The sequence below is a fragment of the Pleurodeles waltl genome, chromosome 10 (assembly GCF_031143425.1).
Source record: "Pleurodeles waltl isolate 20211129_DDA chromosome 10, aPleWal1.hap1.20221129, whole genome shotgun sequence".
In the NCBI taxonomy this organism is placed as follows: domain Eukaryota; kingdom Metazoa; phylum Chordata; class Amphibia; order Caudata; family Salamandridae; genus Pleurodeles; species Pleurodeles waltl.
Genome location: NC_090449.1, coordinates 72,938,215 through 72,956,498, shown reverse-complemented (window position 1 = coordinate 72,956,498; position 18,284 = coordinate 72,938,215). Strand labels below are relative to the sequence as shown.

Genomic DNA, 18,284 nt, shown 5'->3' with positions numbered 1-18,284 from the left:
GCATTACCGTTGTTGACGGATCCGGATCCAGCTCTAACAGCTGAACCGCATGAGTATAATTTCTGAAAAACCTGGATTTTCCTCTCAAACTACTAAAGATTTCTATAAAAGTCAGGTTTCTCAGAGTTCGTTCCTCACTATGTGCTAGACAGTGGGCCTTCCGGACCACCGCCACAAGGCCTTGGACAAAGAGATTCTTAATGCCAAATTCTAGCCTTAAAGCTGCTAATGGGGTTGAGGTATTACAAGAGGCGAAATGTCTTTAAAAAACCACCCTTCTATTTTATCGAGGAAGTCCCATTTCGAGATTTCAATACATTCTATTGCATACAAGCGGGTGGCCGGGATCTTTGCTTGGTAGGCTGTGAGTAAATGGAGAAAGTGGCGCCGGCCAATAGCATTATAAAAGGCCACTAAACCTTGCGCTTGAGATAGGGCCTTGCTGATATTATTTCGGATATGATCTTGATCACTGAGAGAGCCGGATAGAATTTTACCTAGAAAACAATTTAAGTTTACCTGCTCTAGCTTATGCTGTCCAAGGGACCAAGAGAAATTAGCTTTTTTCCCAACTTTGTTCCCCGCAAATCGTACTACTTGAGATTTAAGTGTTATAATTTTCAAGGAGTGCTGCATAGAGTTTTGATTCAGGGTGGCCAAATGGTGATTTAGACCTTTAGGGGTAGGGTCCATCACTATGTCATCCGAATATAAAAGGCAGGGGATGAAACGGCCACCTATTCTAGGCCCATAACCATCAGCCTTCCCTATAGCAGCGGGCAAGTTGTAGATGTAAAGGGAAAATAGCAGTGGTGCCAGTATGCAACCCTGCTTCAGCCCATTTTTTGTGATGAATTTGGAGGACAAACCCTGCTCTCCTCCCAAAAGGACTTTGCACCAGGTGGATAAGTGCAGAGCTATAACTAGGCCTAGCAGGCAAGGCGGAACCCCCAACCCGAGCAGTTTCCTCCAAAGGATCTTCCTATCCACCCTATCAAACACAGTGGAATAGTCTATAAATGCAGCATATACAGCTCCTCCCCTAACCTGAACATATTTTTCATTTATTGTCTGTATTAATAAGATGTTATCAAGAGTATTATGTGCCTTTCTAAAGCCTGCTTTTTCCACGGGCAGAATTGCATTTTCCTCAACCCAGCCTGTTAGATGCATTAGTATGCTTTTCGCAAATATCTTACCCACTGCATCTAACAAAGCAATTTTGCGATAATTTTTGGGTACTCCGCTCACTCTTGCAGCTTTCTGAGTTCTCCCTTTGTGACGCTTTTCCGTTTCTCTATTCCTCAGTCTTTCCCATATGCGTCTTTTGCTCGCAGTAAATCATTGAGGCAGAAAAATAAGTGCCGCACCGGGAACCACCGGCACAAATTAAGCACTGGTCCTATCCGTGATGGGAGAAGTTGAAGTGTTCCTCGACTTTTATAAGTACAGCTCTTCCTCATCCTCTGGACAAACACCCATGTGAAACCTGAACCTGAAAGCCCTTTCTCTGGCTCCCAGTTTATTTCAAACTAAAATTCAAAATCCTTTGCACACTCCACAAGGCATATTCGAATAAAAGACCCAACTACCCTGAAAACTTAGACCCACATTACATTCTAACTAGGACTCACCAATCAACAAATCTACATCTTGTTCATGAACAAACTCTGAAATGGCAAAAATACGGCTGCAGGCCATTGACTGGCCAGTCCCAAAGTCTGGGTTGTATTGGGCCCTAGCCCGAGAGCAGTGGATTACCGCTTCCCGTGCAGCAAGCCTCTAAAGACTGAACTCCTTAGGCAGCCATTCATCTGATCTTTGGCATCGTCTTAGAGATATATCCGAAAGGGATGTTTCTCTCACCTTTGGTAGGTTTCTTATTCTCTCCCCATTACCTTCATCAAATATGACTTCTGTTCTTTTTAGCCCTCGGTAGTGGCCACAAGGGACTTTACAAACTTCATAAATTAATAAAAACAACAAATTAGCTTATTTCCCTCAAGAACTTGGCATTGAGGCAATGATATAAGGTGCACGTGTCTGCACCTATAGCTGGCTATATGGCATAGCTTTATCTATGGGGTTATAAGCAACAGGAAATTGCTGTCTGCCTTAATGAACATCGTCTGTACACCGCATTAAAATGTTGCTGGTCTATTGTGTGCAAACGTTTTTGTAGATAGAGTGAGGCTCCCAAAGAAACGTGCTCTTAACCTGCACCAACTTTCTGCAGCCAGCGAACGTCCCCTATGCAAGCCTTGGGCCATGTGCTGTTGGAAGTTGGTCAGGGGGTCCGGGATGTGGTAAGGCCCTGCTCCCACGCTGTCATGCGCGGCCTGCCCCGTAGGTGGCAGAATTGGTACTCTAAAAAGTTTTTGCTTTCATTTTTTTCAGTCTCGGAGGTCCGGTGCTGAAGTCTATGGGGATTACACGACCCTGAGATTTTTGAGTCCCCGTAATAAAAAATCATATTTTTAGTTTTATTTCAACACCAGAGGTGTGTTTTTGGGGGCACTCTCACATATGGGCTTCTGGGTCAGGGTAGGGTGACCCAGTCTTTACCTTTTTCCCCTTCTCTTTGTACCAACACGTTGCTCGGTGTATTGTCTTAGGTTATGGTGACAGCAACGGACCATGTTTCCGTTCCAATCAGAAAGTGGCGGATTTGCGAATCTGGATTGATGAATCTGCAGTTCAAGGAGGGGAAAAAATCTTGCTGGTCCAATAGGGTGCCGATAGTTTTTTTTTAAATAGAGTCACTAACCCTATGTGGATTCGTGAATTTGAGGGAGATCTCTGAATTAATGGTCCAGATAGGTCTAATATTTAACCTCCTCATGCCTAATTCAAGCAGTTTTTTAAAACGTAAATTTCAGATCTATGCCACAACGACCTCTGTATACAACCTTCGGTCAGACCCTGTGACTATAGACAGCCTCTGGCCAGGCCCTGCGCCCAGCATGCAATGGCTGGTCAACCCCAGCTGTGCACGGCTATCAGCCATGCATAGGTCATATGTCTCATGGCCTGTGCTCAAATCGTCACGGGGCAGACAACTCTGCTTCGTACAGCCTAAGGCAGGGCCTTCCAACCAATCCGTTGCAGGAATTGACAAGCGTAGGATTTGATGGGTTGTTGTTGGTGGTTCTCAAAAAAACATACTTTTTGCTTTTGATTTTTCAATTGGAATGTATGTATTTGTATTTTTTGGTGTTTGTACTGGTCTTATTATTATTGTGTAGATGTAAATTTCGCACTTGTATAGCGCACTACTCACCCGTAGGGTCTCAAGGCGCTGTACACATACCGCTGTGGAACCCCTCCTGGCTTTTCCCTGTTACGTGCCCACTCCTGGGCAACCCCCAGGGTGAAGCCAGGCATCCAAGCACTTTCAGGGCCATTGCGGAGATTAAGCAAGCTATTGCCCAGAGTTACAGAGTGGGACCCATTAATCAGATTAGGCACCGAGGTGAGAATTATCTGGTCCAAGGGAATTGAGCCCAAGACCCACAGAGGCGGGAATTGAACCCTGGTCTAGAGCCGGATCTCTGCATCAGGGTCTGCCGCTCTAACCATTGTGCCACACTTCTGCAAATAGCCACTTGTAAACATTTTTTCCCCTCACTGATGGAATTCTTTGGAATGAAGTTATAGGAACCTTGTTGTCTGCTCCCTCAGTCATCCTTCCTGTAGCAGAGTTGCACAAAGCCCATACGTAATCTTTATATGTGTACTGCTCTTCACAAAATGGTAAATGTGTCACTTTTTGATACAGTTTGGGACATTTTAAGGTGGATGGGGGTTACCTGATGTCTTAAAAAAGAGAAGTACATAATTCCCTATAAAATGTAAAATAGTCATTAGATTTAACAGGAAGTCTGTGGGATACAAAGGAAGTCCTTTCCTCATTGCTAAGTGCTTGCTAAGGAGACAACAAACTTGGTTCATTGATGACAGTCTAGACCTATGTGTACATTTTGTTTGGAGAGAACATTTAGTTTAAACATTTTTAAGACATCCATTCCTTCTATGACTTGGGTAGATGCAGGTAGAGCCATTATGCTATCTATTACCCATGTAGATGGAGCTACAGACATTATTGTTTCATCCTGGGAGTAGGTAGAGATATACTTTCCTTAGATTCGCGGATTAGGTGAAGGCAGAGATCTTAAGCTTTCCTTCTGTGTCCTAAACAGAAGGCAAGCACAGATGTTATGTTTTCCTTTTATCAGCTGGTTGGGTGCAGATAGAAATATTCTGCTTTCTTTTTATGATTTTGTTAGGTCACAAGAGATATTATGCTTCCTTTCTATGACCTAGCGAAGGTAGAGGTTCTACGCTTTCCTTATACGACACAGTTGTGCAAAGGTAATGATTTTACACCTTCCCTCTATGACCTAATTTTTGCGGAGGCAGGGGTAATATGCTTTATACTTCCCTTCTATGATCCTTTTGGGTGGAGGTGGCGCTATTTGGCTTTAAATCTATGGACTACTTGAGAAGAAGCAGAAATATTACACCATCTTTCTATGGCCTAGTTGTACCTAGAAATATGTTGTGAGAAGTTGCTTAGTTTTGACGTCCACTTTATTTAGTATATGTGTGGCACTATGGCACAGAGATAGTCCTTCACGATATTAATAGGTATCTGGATATGAATAGCGTTGGGGGGCTGATCTCATTAGTTCTATTTGAAGCCATCAATAAAGCTGTGATTTCATTCTTCTACTAATGGTGGCACATACTGGACGAAGGAAAGGGCTCTTCCCCGGACTGAGTCACATTTTGGCTGCCAGAGGCAAAGCAGTAGAACATCCTCTATGGCATTTGGGATGCCGTAGGAATGGGGACAACCTCTGTAACTGTTTACTAGTTAAATCCATCCATTGTCAAAACCAGGATTTGATTTTACACATGTAATTATGTAAATTGAATGCAACATTCCTAAAATAAGTCTGTTTTTTTTTGCTTATTGAATGGCTGTTTCAGAATGAATAGGCTTCCTACAGCTAATTCAAGTCTAGATGGACAGAAACTTCCTGTAGTTTACAGTCATGAAGTCTGTGTTTTGTACTTCACATTGCTCTCATGTCACCATATTAGTACATGTTTACCTGGAAAGATCTGACACAGAAGGTGATATGTAAAAAGAACAGATGATGGACAGAATGCAGAGCAAATCAAACATTCACCCCGGTCATAAAGATCTGGGTTTAATCCATCGTTTTTTTGCTCACCACGCCTGAAGACCAACGTGGATCCTGTGCTGGGGCGGGGCTGGCCCTCGGGGCCTAAGATGCTGCCCGAAGCGCACCCTGATGGAGCCTGGGGGTCCCTAGGTGGCGCAACATTACCAGCGGCGGGTAGGAGACACTGGACCCTGAGGGTGTGCCTGGACCCGGTCCCAGACAGACTCCCTGAAAGGCTGAGTGAGTGACACTATGTGACTGCAGACTACAGGTGGTCACCGGGACTTTTTTGAACTGGTGGGGGTTGCCTCTCGCCCCCTGTGGCTTCTCCTGCTGTCAAATTCTGACTGTTGTGCCCATCTGGGCCCCCACTGATGGGTAAGAGCAAGCGACCGGCCCTGTTGCAGGGCAATACCATGGAGTTATACACCACCCCTGCTCTGTCGGGGCAACAGGAGAAGCGCCTGACCGGGCGCGGGACTGATGTGGGGTTGGTAACCCCTGTCATAGAGCCCACAAGAGCTGAATTGTTGGCGGCAATTCAGGGGTCTAGAGGGGCCCGGAAGAGAAGATTGAATCAGTGGCGGTCAAGGTCAATCCTCTCCAGTCGGACCTCCGGAAGGTATCTGACAGGGTGCATATCACGAAGGGCTTGATTTCAGAGCTGCGGGCGGAGGTGGATATACTGCAGAGACAGATGGCGGTTACATCCAAAGCTGAGACGCTTGAGGACAGAGTGGAGGACGCGGAAGACCCGCAACAACATCAGGCTTATTGGGTTCCCGGAGCGGGCTGAGGGGTCGTCCATGGAGGCCTTTGTGGAGCGTTGGGTGCGGGAGGTGCTCAAACCAGTTGGACTGTCTCCAATATTTGCGTTCGAAAGCGGCGCACAGTGCATTGGTTGCTCCCCCTAGGCCCGGGGCACCCCCATGGGCCATCATAGCCCGTATACTGAACTATAAAGACAGGGATTGCAACCTCCGGGCCAGTGGTGACATGGATTCCGTTCACTTTGACAATCACAAGATTGCAATATATCCGGATTACACCAACAAAGTACAGAGATCCAGGAAGGGATTCTTGGAGGTCAAGGCCAAGCTGCGAGCGCTGAACATACACTATATGACACTGCTGTATCCTGCCAGGCTAAAGGTCCTTCATGGCAGCAAGTCCCATTTCTTATATATGCCAGAAGATGTGTGGAAATGGCTGGAGATATGGGACAAGGTACCTCGTGGGGGAGTATTACACAAAACGATGGACTGGGCCTCTGACTTGGCATTAGTATCACTCAACTTGGAAAAGGCGTTTGATACAGTGGAGTGGCCATACCTTATGGCTGTGCTGCAGGGAATGGATTTTGGTCCTGTCTTTTGTAGTTGCGTACGCCTTTTGTATACCTGCCCTTTGGTTAAGGTTCGAACTGGGAGAGACTTATCGGGAGGAGTGGGAGGTGGGAGGGGCACACGACTGGGCTGCTCCCTCTCGCCACTACTATTTGCCCTTGCTATTGTGCCATTAGTGATTTTGCTGCGTAGGGAGATGGAAAAATGAGGTACTAAGCTTGGTGATTCTACTCTTGTTCTCGCTCTAGACGTGGATGACACGTTGCTGTATGTCAATACCCCTTCCCAGGCAGTACTGATCTTGCTGGGGCTCCTTGAGGCCTTTGGCACGGTCTCTGGTCTCCGAGTAAATGTTGGGAAGTCACTCTTCTTTCCAGTGGGTAGCTTGGTGGGGGTTCCCGCTAATCGATTGCCTTAGCTCGGCCTCCGCTAGGAATTGGAAGGTTTTCGATACTTGGGTATACGGGTGGCCCATACGGAGGAAACATATGGACGCCTCAATGAGGATGCGGTTATGACCAATCTCGATGTGGTCAGTGGTATTTTGAAGTAAACTCCCCCTGTTGGTGATGTGCTGCTGTGGCAAAGATGTTTTTTTTTCCGCGTTGCCTTTATCTGATTCAGAATGCCATGTTCCCAATCTGTTCCTCCTTTTTCGGAAGTTAGATAGTTTGCTTATCTCCTTGGTCTGGGTCGGACGTCATAGTAGGGTGGCATTGTCAGTTCTTAATTGGGACATGGAGGATGGTGGTCTCACCCTGCCTGATATGCATCATTACTATTATGCGGCCCATTTACAACTTGCGGCGCAATGGCTGACAGTATCAGATAATTAGGAAAAGACGTTGTTTCTCGGCATATTGGGTGGTGCCTCCTTGGTGCAATTACTGATGAGAGGAGGAAGGTCGACGGAGGGAGCTCCTTATCTGGTGAGGTGGACTGCAGCAATGTGGGAGGCGTTTGTGGGTAAAGTGCTGAGTAGGGCACCGTTCAACAGGGAGCTGCGCATCTGGGGTCTTTCTCAGTTCGGGGCGATCGATGATGATATGTCTCTGGATCGTTGGACTGGCAGAATCTTTACCTCGAGGAGGTGTTCATCGCGCTCCCAGAGGCTCAGGAAACTTTTGAGGTAGGGGTGGGCTAGTTTCTGCAGAATGCCAAGTTGGAAAGTGTGGTGCAGAAGATCTGGGTTGGCTTCCTGGATGTCCTGCAGCCATCCCAAGTGCTGGGAGGCTGGCCCCGATGGGGAGAGGGGAACACCTAATTTCATTGTTCTATAAAGCTGTCAGAGGTGACCAGGTGCTACCACAATGTGTGGCACGTGCTGCATGGGCGAGGGAGTTGGAGAAGCCGATAGCAGATGCGGATTGGGCACAATCATGTACGTTGGTGAAGAAAGTGTCCTGTAATAACAGATTTAAGTTGCTCCACTTTAATTTTGCACCGCGCGTATGTGACTCCCGAATGCCTTAATCGAATAAATTGTGATAGAAAGGCGAAGTGCGCAAGATGTGGAGAGTTAGGTGCCAGTTTTTTGCAAGTAGCCTGGACATGTGGAGGGGTTCGGGAATACAGGTTGTTCTGAAGATAACAGAAGGTACTGGCATAGCAATACCCTTGACCCCGAAGACTTGCCTTCTGGGAGTGGTACCTAGACCCAGGGGTCGACAGATACATCATAAAATGGCCCAACTAGTGTTGCTGTTAACCAAGAGAGGAGTGGCCATATGCTGGATGAGTGCTTGGGTTCCTCGGAAAGCATCATGGCAGAGGGATCTCCTTGAATGGGAAGTTGCGGAGGAAGTGCATATGCGTAGTACCCGCAGGGACGGGGGGCCTCAGAGGCTTTGGCGCTGTGGGGGTCCCTCCTGCACCATTTTACAGAGGGGGAGGAGTGTGATTCTCCTGACAGCTCAAGAGAGAGGGAGTGATGTGCGGACACCACTCTTGTGTTTTTTTATCTATGATTGTAACGTTTGCTGACGAATGGTGTTGCCAGGTGGACTCCATGTGTGGTCGTTGGATCACCTGGGCATTGATGTGCTTTGCGAAGCAGGGGGTCCAGTTCCGGTGCTCTGGCCTCTGAAATTGTTTCTTCATTGAATTACCAAAATACACTGATTGTTGTGTTTTGTGTTATTGCAACGTTCAATCATGACTGATGCCAGATGTAATAAAAATACCAATAAAGAAAGTTTAAAAAAAAATAATAAAAAAAATACAAATAAATATATATATACATATATTATATATATATATATATATACACACATTTTTTTTAACCTTCATTTTTCCAAAACTACTAAAGAAATTTACACAAAAACAGAAAAAGCACTCTTTCTTAACCTACAATCTAGCTCTAACTTGCTGCCAAATTTTCTGTGAATCAGTTCAGTGGTTTGGGCTATAGTTGTGTCTACATTTCCAATGGAAAAATGATTAGGGAAAATATGTTTTGGAATCCCCCTTTTTCCCCGCTTCTGCTTGATGGATCACCTGAAACTTTCCATGTGCAAGCTAGTCACAGTGTAGCACATTTTTGGAAAGTTTTGTGGCGATTCATCACATAAAGCAAAAGTTATTAGCAATACATATATATATATATATATATATATATATATATATATATATATATATATATATATATATATATTCACTGAAAAAACAGGTTACAGGGACGTTATAATTTGGAAATAAAATTTAAGAAAATATAGAAATTCACTTTAAAAAAAAAAAAGTTTAAAGGTATGTTCTAGTTAGGCTCACATTTTAAATGTACATAACACTCGCCATGCACTGCTAATTACCCCCACAGCACTCATGACATCTTTTAGAACACCATTGATAATGTTACTGTAACTGTTGCAGTAAAATTATTGATGAAATAACAGTGCATGGTGGGGGTGCAGGGCACGAGTTATAGTTACTCGAAATAACTCTAACTATAATAGCTGAATTTCTATGGTTTTGTACGTTTAAAATGTGAGCCTAACTATAACGTCCCTGTAGTGTATGGTTTTTAAAGTGACTTTCTATGGGTTTTTTTGTATTCTATTTCCTAACTATAATGTCCCTCTAACCTTTTTTTTCAGTGAATTTCTATATATTTGTACACACACCACCACTCACACAACCTGCTGGAGGAGGACCTTCATATTATCTTGCAAACATACACATGTATGAGGGCCCTCACACTCCTCCGGAAGTGTGCTCATATGCATTGCTCTGAGTAGCATGACATACACCTCAGTGGCGGCCCCCTAATACAGATACACAATCAGCTCCCACCCATGAGGGGTGAGCATAAAGGAATGGAATTTAAGTAAAAAAAATAAGTGGTAGCCTTTCATGACTAAAGACCTGCATGGTCCTTCATTTTTTGGAAAGCCTAAAACCATTCATACATGGGCAAATGACTTCCATGACAAACAAGCATTGGCAAAGCCAAAAGGTCTAGTGTTGTCAGCCAGCATTTTTTGCTTTGTCATTGCTTGCTTTGTCGTGGTTTCTGTAAAACTTTATTGTCGGGGAACTGCTGGCCCTCAGCAAGATAACAAAATAACATTGGCTAAAAGCAAAAAGGTGCACATCACTATAGCTGACTCTAGCACTAAAGGGACCGACTTTGTGTGTGGATAGGCTCCTTGTGAAAGTATAGATGCCATCATTCACAGTAGAGTTAGCCAATGGCTGAGGTAGGTTGACTGCTGCCCCTTGCTGTATGCTGTTGTGGGTGGAAGAAACAACCAATGGATGGAGAGAACTGGCTGACAACCCTCATATGTATATTATATGGATACTTTTAGTAAAATCAAAAGGCTTTGTATAATGCCAGACCTAAATATTGGAAGTCACTTTTTAAGTGAGGTGCCAGGAGGAATCCTTTTCTTTTACCCACTCGGGTGATCAATACCCCATCTGATTTTGAAAACCTGATATCCTGCAGGATCATTATCTATTGTTAACACAGCACATGGCAACTGTTTAGCATCATTACGTATGTAGAAACCAACCCACTGCCATTTTAAGAATATGTCTTCTGTGCCTTAGAAGGAAGTCATTTTAAACAAACTGCAATCTATTCTTTGAGCTTTTCTGGCCTCAAAACCACCCTACAGGGGTCTTCAGTGAAGCACTGTGAGCAACACTGCATGTGAGGGCTCTATATAGGACTACCTGTGGGAGCCTCTGCCTAAGTGCAAAGTGAGCTGGAAGAAGGCTCACATTACCCATGTGCTCTAAATCTGCATCTTCCCCTGCTACAGGTCTCTGCTAGCGTTGAGTCCCCGGGCCATGAGCAGTCCTTCTGCACGCGGTCCAGGTTGTGGCCCACAGTCTGGCATTAAGCTCTGCTCACCTTCACTCTTGCTGGGACTGACAGCGGGAGGGCACAAGGGGGAATTAATTGCTATTACTCCTGTTGGGAACAAGCACCAATGCAGGTGAGCAGCTTGTGGCTCGCTTCAATTTCTGTCCAGCAGATGGCTGCTAATGCATGTCCCTGCATGGGCAGCTATTAAAACACTGGTCACCTAGGAGATTAACAAAACTATGGAGCAGCTACGAGAGATTTGCAGGTTCACCATTTCCTACTGTCTTAGTTTAAACTCGTCAATGTCAGATAACAAGGTGTGAAATGCTGGGAAAAGCATGGTACTTTTAAGTGTATGGTGATTATTTTAAATAATATAACATCGCTTTGAGGGATGTGTCACTAGATACTCATCTGGCATTTCCTATAGGTTCAATTTATACATCAGACTGTCACATAGTTCTCCTTTAATAACACAGATGCACGTGATGATCTGTAGAGCACTGATGATGCAGGGAGAGGAGAATAAGCAGACAGGGCTGGCGATGATGTCTTCAGCACTATGTATGGCCACTAGAAGGTCAAACAGATATCAGTGCAGCTGTGACACCTTATGGCTGGTCTAGGTATGGTGGTGATTGGGATGGGTTGCAGTGTGGCTGGAGTGGCATGGGGGCAGCATGTTCCGTAGGGGATAGAAAAAGTGATAAAGGCCCCAAGTAAGAGTGCCAAGGGCCCTGTCCTCTAAATCAGGTGTAAAGTGTTGTAAGAACTGAGGCTGTTCAAAACTTCCCTCTTTGAAGTCTCTAACATCTAGGAGACATCAGAAAACAAGGCTGACTTCACTGTACATAGCTACAGAACATTTCAGCAAGACTAATGTGTGAAATCTTCCCAAACTCCTCATTTTCCTCTGATTCTGTGTTTTAAAATATCTACTTTTCAATGCTGCACACATGACGTTCGCTCCCTCAAGGTCCGTATTGATCCACTGTACTCTCACAACAAATAGAAGAACCCACTTTGCCCAGAGCATGTCTTATACAGGTCCATCTAAAAGATTAACAAGAACTTCAGTGTGAAGCAACATCCTGAATGTTAGGTGGTTCGATTCCATTTTGAACAATGCTGGAAGAATCCTTCCACTTAACTTACTTTTCCTACAATTAGGGTGAAAAGTATCAGTATTGAAGCTTAGTTGATGTGCTGCATCAGTATGAAATGGGGTAGGTCCTTTTGAACGCTGACTGGCACTTACCCTCAAACCACCTTTTTGAGAACAGTGAAGTTCTTAAACTGAATTTGCTTTGTCTCCAACACCTACTTTAGTTGGGTGTATCTCCCCTCCAATTCAGAGGAGATACACTGTTGCTTGTTTAATTTGACAATAGTGGTGATCATGGACGTCCGCTGACATTTTTTCAGGCGGGGGCTCCTGCCGGGACCCATTTTCCATGGTCTGCGGTATCCCAGACTGTTTTTGGCAGGGGCGGCAGCTGTACTGTTGCGCTGCACTGCAAGCCTGCACACCAAGCTGAACCTGAATCCAGGAGAGCTGACATTCATGTTCTGAATTTTCTGACACTTTGCAATAGAGTAGGAGGGAGAACTGCGTTCAAAGCAGACGGGGCAGCTGTAGGTACTATGCTGCACAAAGAAAGCTGATAGCTTTTATTTTGATTGCCGTAGATGGTAAATCCTGGTGTTCCCCTCCTCTGATGCATTTCTCTTCAGAGACACAATTGTGATATAACAATACTCAGAGATTGCTTAGGTTAAGAATCGTGGCTGTTGCTGGTCTGGGAATGTTAGATCCATTGAATGGCATAGGGGACAGAATGAATGTTCTCACTTGCAGTCCATCTATTTCTGATCCCTTTAGGGTCAGCATGCACTCTCTTGTGCAGCTGAAAATATTTTAGAGCCTCAAAGATGAGGTCTCTCTTTTCTGGCTGGGTCTGCTACATGTATCTGAAAATCCATATGGTGGCATCTGAAGATACAGCCACCAGTGCCTACAAGAAAACATTAAACAAGGGAGGAAATAAAAGCAGAGTCCTTGAAGTCACCACAAACTTAAGATATGACTGGTGAAGGAATGAAGCCAAACTTTGTGGGAGTCCTTGATGTAGCACCTGAGGGAAGGAGGCCAGCCCAGGAGGGACATCCTGAAGTATGACTTGATAGGTGATTATTATGGGATGTCCCTAGCTTAAGGTACCACCCAAGAGGAGATGAAGATGACCCTTGTGATACAATCCTAGCTTAAGGTATGACATGACATGACATGACATAAGATGGGATAAGGCTGACCCTTGCGGGACACCATGTGGTATGACTGGAGAGAGTATGAGATGGACCCTTCTGTGATACCCCCAGCTTAATATATGACTTCACAGGGGCTAAGGCTGATCTATATAGGACACCCCTATCTTAAGGTATGTTCTGAGAGGGAATGAGGTAAATCCTTGTGGGACACACTGAGGAATGGCTTGAGTAGGCATAAAGCTGACCACTGTGGGACACCCCCTAATTCAAAGTGAGACTAGTGAAACAATACCAACCATTGGTGGACAGCTCTATCTTATGGCGTGATCTTATCTGGGATAAGGCCAACCCTGTTTACACACTGAAGTATTACCAGACAGAGGATGAGGCAAACTCTTGTAGGATACCTTAAGGTATGACCTAAGAGTGAATGAGGCTGAACCGTGTGGATACCTTAAGGTATGACCTGAGATGAGATGATTCTCATCCACGTGAGACATCCCTAGCTTAAGATATGACCTGATAGGGTATGAGGCTGACTGTTGTGGGGTTCCTTAAGGTACAACCCGAGAGGGGATACCTTAAGGAATTGCCTGACTGGGGACGAGGCTGACCCTTTTAAGACATCCTTAGCTTAAGATATAACCTGAGATGGGATGAGGCAGACAACTGTGGAATACCTTAAGGTAGGAACTGCGAGGGGAGGAGGCTGACCCTTTGGAAAACCTGCAGGACACTACTACCTTAAGGTACAACTCTTTAAAAAACGGCCCAGGTTCATCAACCCACAATCAAAGACCACATGCAATTTTTTTGAGTTTTTACTGGGGTGCTATGACCCTCCAAAGAGCCAATGATTTACTGAATCAGAAGCAGCTTATGGGTTCAGAAGTAATTACCACAAATGCCACCTTACATCTTGTTCCCATAAATAAAGGTCTACTATGGCTGCCCATTTCAGTTTAGATTGTGGGTTAGAGCCCCCCATAATATGCACCCAAGTGTGCACAATTACAGTTAGTCTAATAGGTGTTGTTACAGTGGTCAAAAGTGGGTTAACTGGTTGCACCAAAGGTCCTACCCTCAGTTCATGCTTGCAGGAGTATTTCCAGAAAGTAGCAGTACTGAAGCTATACTGAGGATAAGTTCATTGTAATAGCTGTAATTGATGGTTTACTGGCCATGTTCCTAAAAATGTACAGGCGGGAAGACTGTATGGTATCTTGGATGAGATACAGTGGTCTTTGGACATCTAGACCTGCCTTTTCTGAGAAGTATGCATCATCTTGACAGCTGTGTAGGCAGATGATCTCTTGAGGATATCTCAAGTTAGTTTACCTCACCACATGTACTGCTATTTTCTGTACACACCTCAATAACAAAAGCATGTGACTTTAATAAAATGTCTTTATTAGCATCCTTTTCAACTCTTGTCCTATCAACAAGCCCACTTTTTATGTAATTATGTTTGTATCACAAGTGGAGCTGTACTTTCTAACCTCCAATGTTGTGCCTTGTTCCACCACAAAAAAATGGATTGAAGTGCAGATATAAACGGAGTTTATTTATGAAGAATTTACCACACTGGCCAGTTAAGACCGGCAATGTGGAGTAGTTGTTCACAAAGTGCCACCAACCACTCACATTGACAGATTGGGAGGAGAGATTCAATCAAGACACAAAAAACACAGAGAAGAGGGAGTGAATGTTGAAGAAAGAACATACTTCCAAGCTCTTACCTAGTTTGGTGATCCCGACTTCCTGTAGATCTTCCCAAGTGATGTCAGTGATGAAGTCAATGCTCTCGTACCCGTTTTCCACCAGGACCTTATAGTACTGTCCGAGGCCGATCATGGAAAGCCAGAGAGACAGATTTGCCTGGAGAGAGAATGGGACATTGGAGGTGGGTGATGAGGACCACTGAGATCAGTAAACTGAATTATATGTAAAAAATATAAAAAGGAAGTTCGTCCATCCCACACTTGCTTCCAGTTAGCTGCCCACGGGGAGCCGACTTGAAATCCTCTTGTGTCTGAGATTTTACGTATGTAGTCAAGTTCAAGTGGAACCTTCTCTTGGGCTTACCAAGCCCCTATTCTCATTGGCAATTTCCTTCATCAACATGTTTTGAAATGTACCCGAAGCAATGAAAAGGATATTGAGTTGCCACTATAGGATAAAACAGAACACCAGTATTGATATGAGACTTATTGTCCGGTCGCCTGAATGTGGTACCTTAACTACACCCATGAGATGAAACCATTTCTCTTAGGTCCTTTCCCCATTAGGACATATGTCCTTCATTAAAGTTAGTGTTTCTTTCTACAGCTCACTCTATGAACTGAATCTCCTCCAGGTACGTGTGCCTTATTACTTACAACTTATTAATGAACTTTATAGGATTCAATACATATATTAAAATACCATTTCATGGGTGAGCAAGTTTCCAGAAACCCCATACATGTATCAGTGATAAATATAAGAAAAAAGGATGAACGCCCATTTTATAACCACAACGGATATCCAACATGTATTGAGCAGTTTTATTTCAATGTATTGTTCTTTACCTATGTCAACAAAAATAAATGGACTGAAAAGAATATGTCTACATTTTTGCTCCAGGAAGGCTTGAGTGCCTGTGGTAGGTGCTGGGTTGAGGGGCACAGAAAATAAGGTCATTCAGAGATGTGCAAGATGTGCCCACTGTTCCTCATCAATCATATCCTCAAGGGAGAAAAATTGTGGTTAAGATTCAAGAGTCGATAGTTCAATTTTCAGCCTCCTTCTGCTGGAGTTGCTGACAAGTTTTCTCATTGAGACCCTTGGGGTTATGGTTACTGAAGTGGATAGCTTCCCAGTGGAACGTGTGGTGATACCCAGAGGGGAAAGGCTGTGCAAATCAATGCTTCTTGATCTTAGATCACAACTCATCTAAGTGGACATGCCTCCCTCACCACCTTCTCCCAGCAGACCACATATCAGTAGCTAAATATTGCCTTTTCTGGGCAAAATCAAGGTATTTTCCACGTGACCAGACCTCTTTTTTTCCAAGTAGCTCTTTATATTATTTTTTGTGAACAGTGTACAGAAATAACTGTCAATATTAGAAGACAGTTTCTCAGCATCTTCAGGTGTACATTTTAAAATGGCAATTGGCAGTTTATCAAGCAGCCGTCCATAAAGGTATAATACTGTACATTATCAGAATATTGTCAGTAATCGAACAATAGCAAGAAACACTCAGTGGGACATCATCTCTAAGCGATAAACAGTTTTGACACCAGCAGCACCTTAACCAGACATCTTAAAATAGACTAAACCTTCTTCATTAATGAAGTCTTTAGGTAGTGATGGTTCAGGTTATCTGCCTTATTCCCAATAAGGCAGGTAACCTTAGCCATCACTACATGCTGCCATAACCCAGAAAGAGCCCCCTTCACTTTGAACATTCCCTCTTGTGCCCACCCACCAGAACTATGTACATGTGTCTTGCCACAATCAATACCAGGACTAATTGTGAGATGTCTATGGATGCATTTGTTTAATGAGTTTTGGAATATGCAATCAGATTTGATCTCAAGACAGTGATCGAACCCTTTGTGGCTACTTAGTGGTCATCAGGAACCCAGCTAGGGAGAGGGTTCTATAGTATGTGGCATGAACACATAGCTAACACTCGTTCTTAGGTTAAGCCCCAGATGGCATGCCTAACCCTCATAAAGCACTGACGTCCTTACCGGCTTGTACTCGGGCAGCCACTCGGGGATGTTAAGGCTGTTGATCTCAGCGGTGATCTTCTTACGGTGTCCTGGCTTTGTCACTCCGATGGCAGTGAGATCCTGGTGGCAAGAGAGTAAAACACAATGAAAAGCATGCGTCTTGTCTTAAATACTACCTCATTTGTAGCCCATACTAACTCATCGATTGAAACCTTTGACCTCTCTTGTACAGAAAATATTATATGTTTCACTTTTTCTCAACACCTCCTGTATTGAAGTAAATGTAGGTGTAGATGGCAGTGGAATTGCCAATACTGCTGCCTTGACAGCACTGATGGCCACTCTATAGACCTACAGGAAAATAGAGCGATGTCAGCACTATGTGACAGTGTGTTCACCGAAAGCCCATTTTCATTCTTGAGTTCAACCAATACCATGATCCCTTAAAGCAACTAAAGCTGGCATCCACTGTTGCTGTGATCACCCGCTGCAGCACTGTGTTTCTTAGACAATGACTAGACCTACCTGAAAGATAAGTCATGCTGATCCACACATATGTCCTCCAAAAAAATGGCTATGAAATAGATCAGACCGAAATGTCTCAATGTTTAGTGTAGCAGAAGGCAGGGACAGAGGTGAACACACCTCACTTTTTATCCTAGCTCTAGAGTAATGTTGAAGAGTGCAGGAGATGGAGGGACAAGCAATCTTACTGTTGCCCTAGTACTAGAGAAACGAGGGCAAGCAGAAGGAGTGGATGGAGGTGGGAGCTTTTTTTTTCTATTCCCCCTACCACTGGAATAAAGCAGGAGATCCAAGAAGTGGTTGGAGGTACAAGCTACTTTACTGTTCATCCTACCACTACGTTAGTGGGGGAGAGCACAGGAAAGAGGGTCCAACTACTTTACAATCGGCCTACTGCTATAGAGATGTAGGAAAGCTTAGGGCTGCAATGAAGGTTCCAGCTACCTCACTAATTGCCTGTTGCTGGAGTAATGCTGAGGAACACAGGGACGGAGGTGCAAGCAATCTTACTATCACCCTACAACGAGGGTAATGTGGAAGAGCAGAATGTGTGTACAGGAAGAGGGTGCCATTTGCACACTGCATCATACAGCAGAACATGCGGCAGGAAGAGAGGGGAGTTTTCTTACGTCTAGAGTCTTCCAGGAGAGCACACGGAAAGGGACCAAGATGAGAGCTGCTCCATTAATCATCTTCGCACCCATGTCCTGCAGGAGAGTGCTTTGGGATTGAGATGCTGTCGGCTGCCTCACTACTCCACTTACCTTGTGGGCTAGACAGCAGAAGGCAGAGAGGGAAGAGGGGTGAAGGCTGCCCTTCTAGTCCCCTTACAGCGGGGCACAGTGTGAGGCATAGAGATGCGAGCTGCTTCATCAGTCTCTTAACGTCTGCCAATTATAGGAACACCAAGAAGACCAAGGGT

The 18,284-nt window shown here is 44.5% G+C and overlaps 1 protein-coding gene across 2 annotated transcripts in view; it reads right to left on the bottom strand.

Moving 5' to 3' along the window:
• Positions 1–18,284, bottom strand: part of CASKIN1 (CASK interacting protein 1) — a 579,616-nt gene that overhangs the window by 17,867 nt on the left and 543,465 nt on the right. For both annotated transcript variants that reach the window (XM_069209731.1, XM_069209732.1), the window contains 2 exons: positions 16,856–16,957; positions 14,858–14,996 (listed from right to left, as the gene is read on the bottom strand). In XM_069209731.1, the coding sequence (XP_069065832.1) occupies positions 14,858–14,996; positions 16,856–16,957 (241 nt within the window). The remainder of the gene's footprint in view (positions 1–14,857; positions 14,997–16,855; positions 16,958–18,284) is intronic.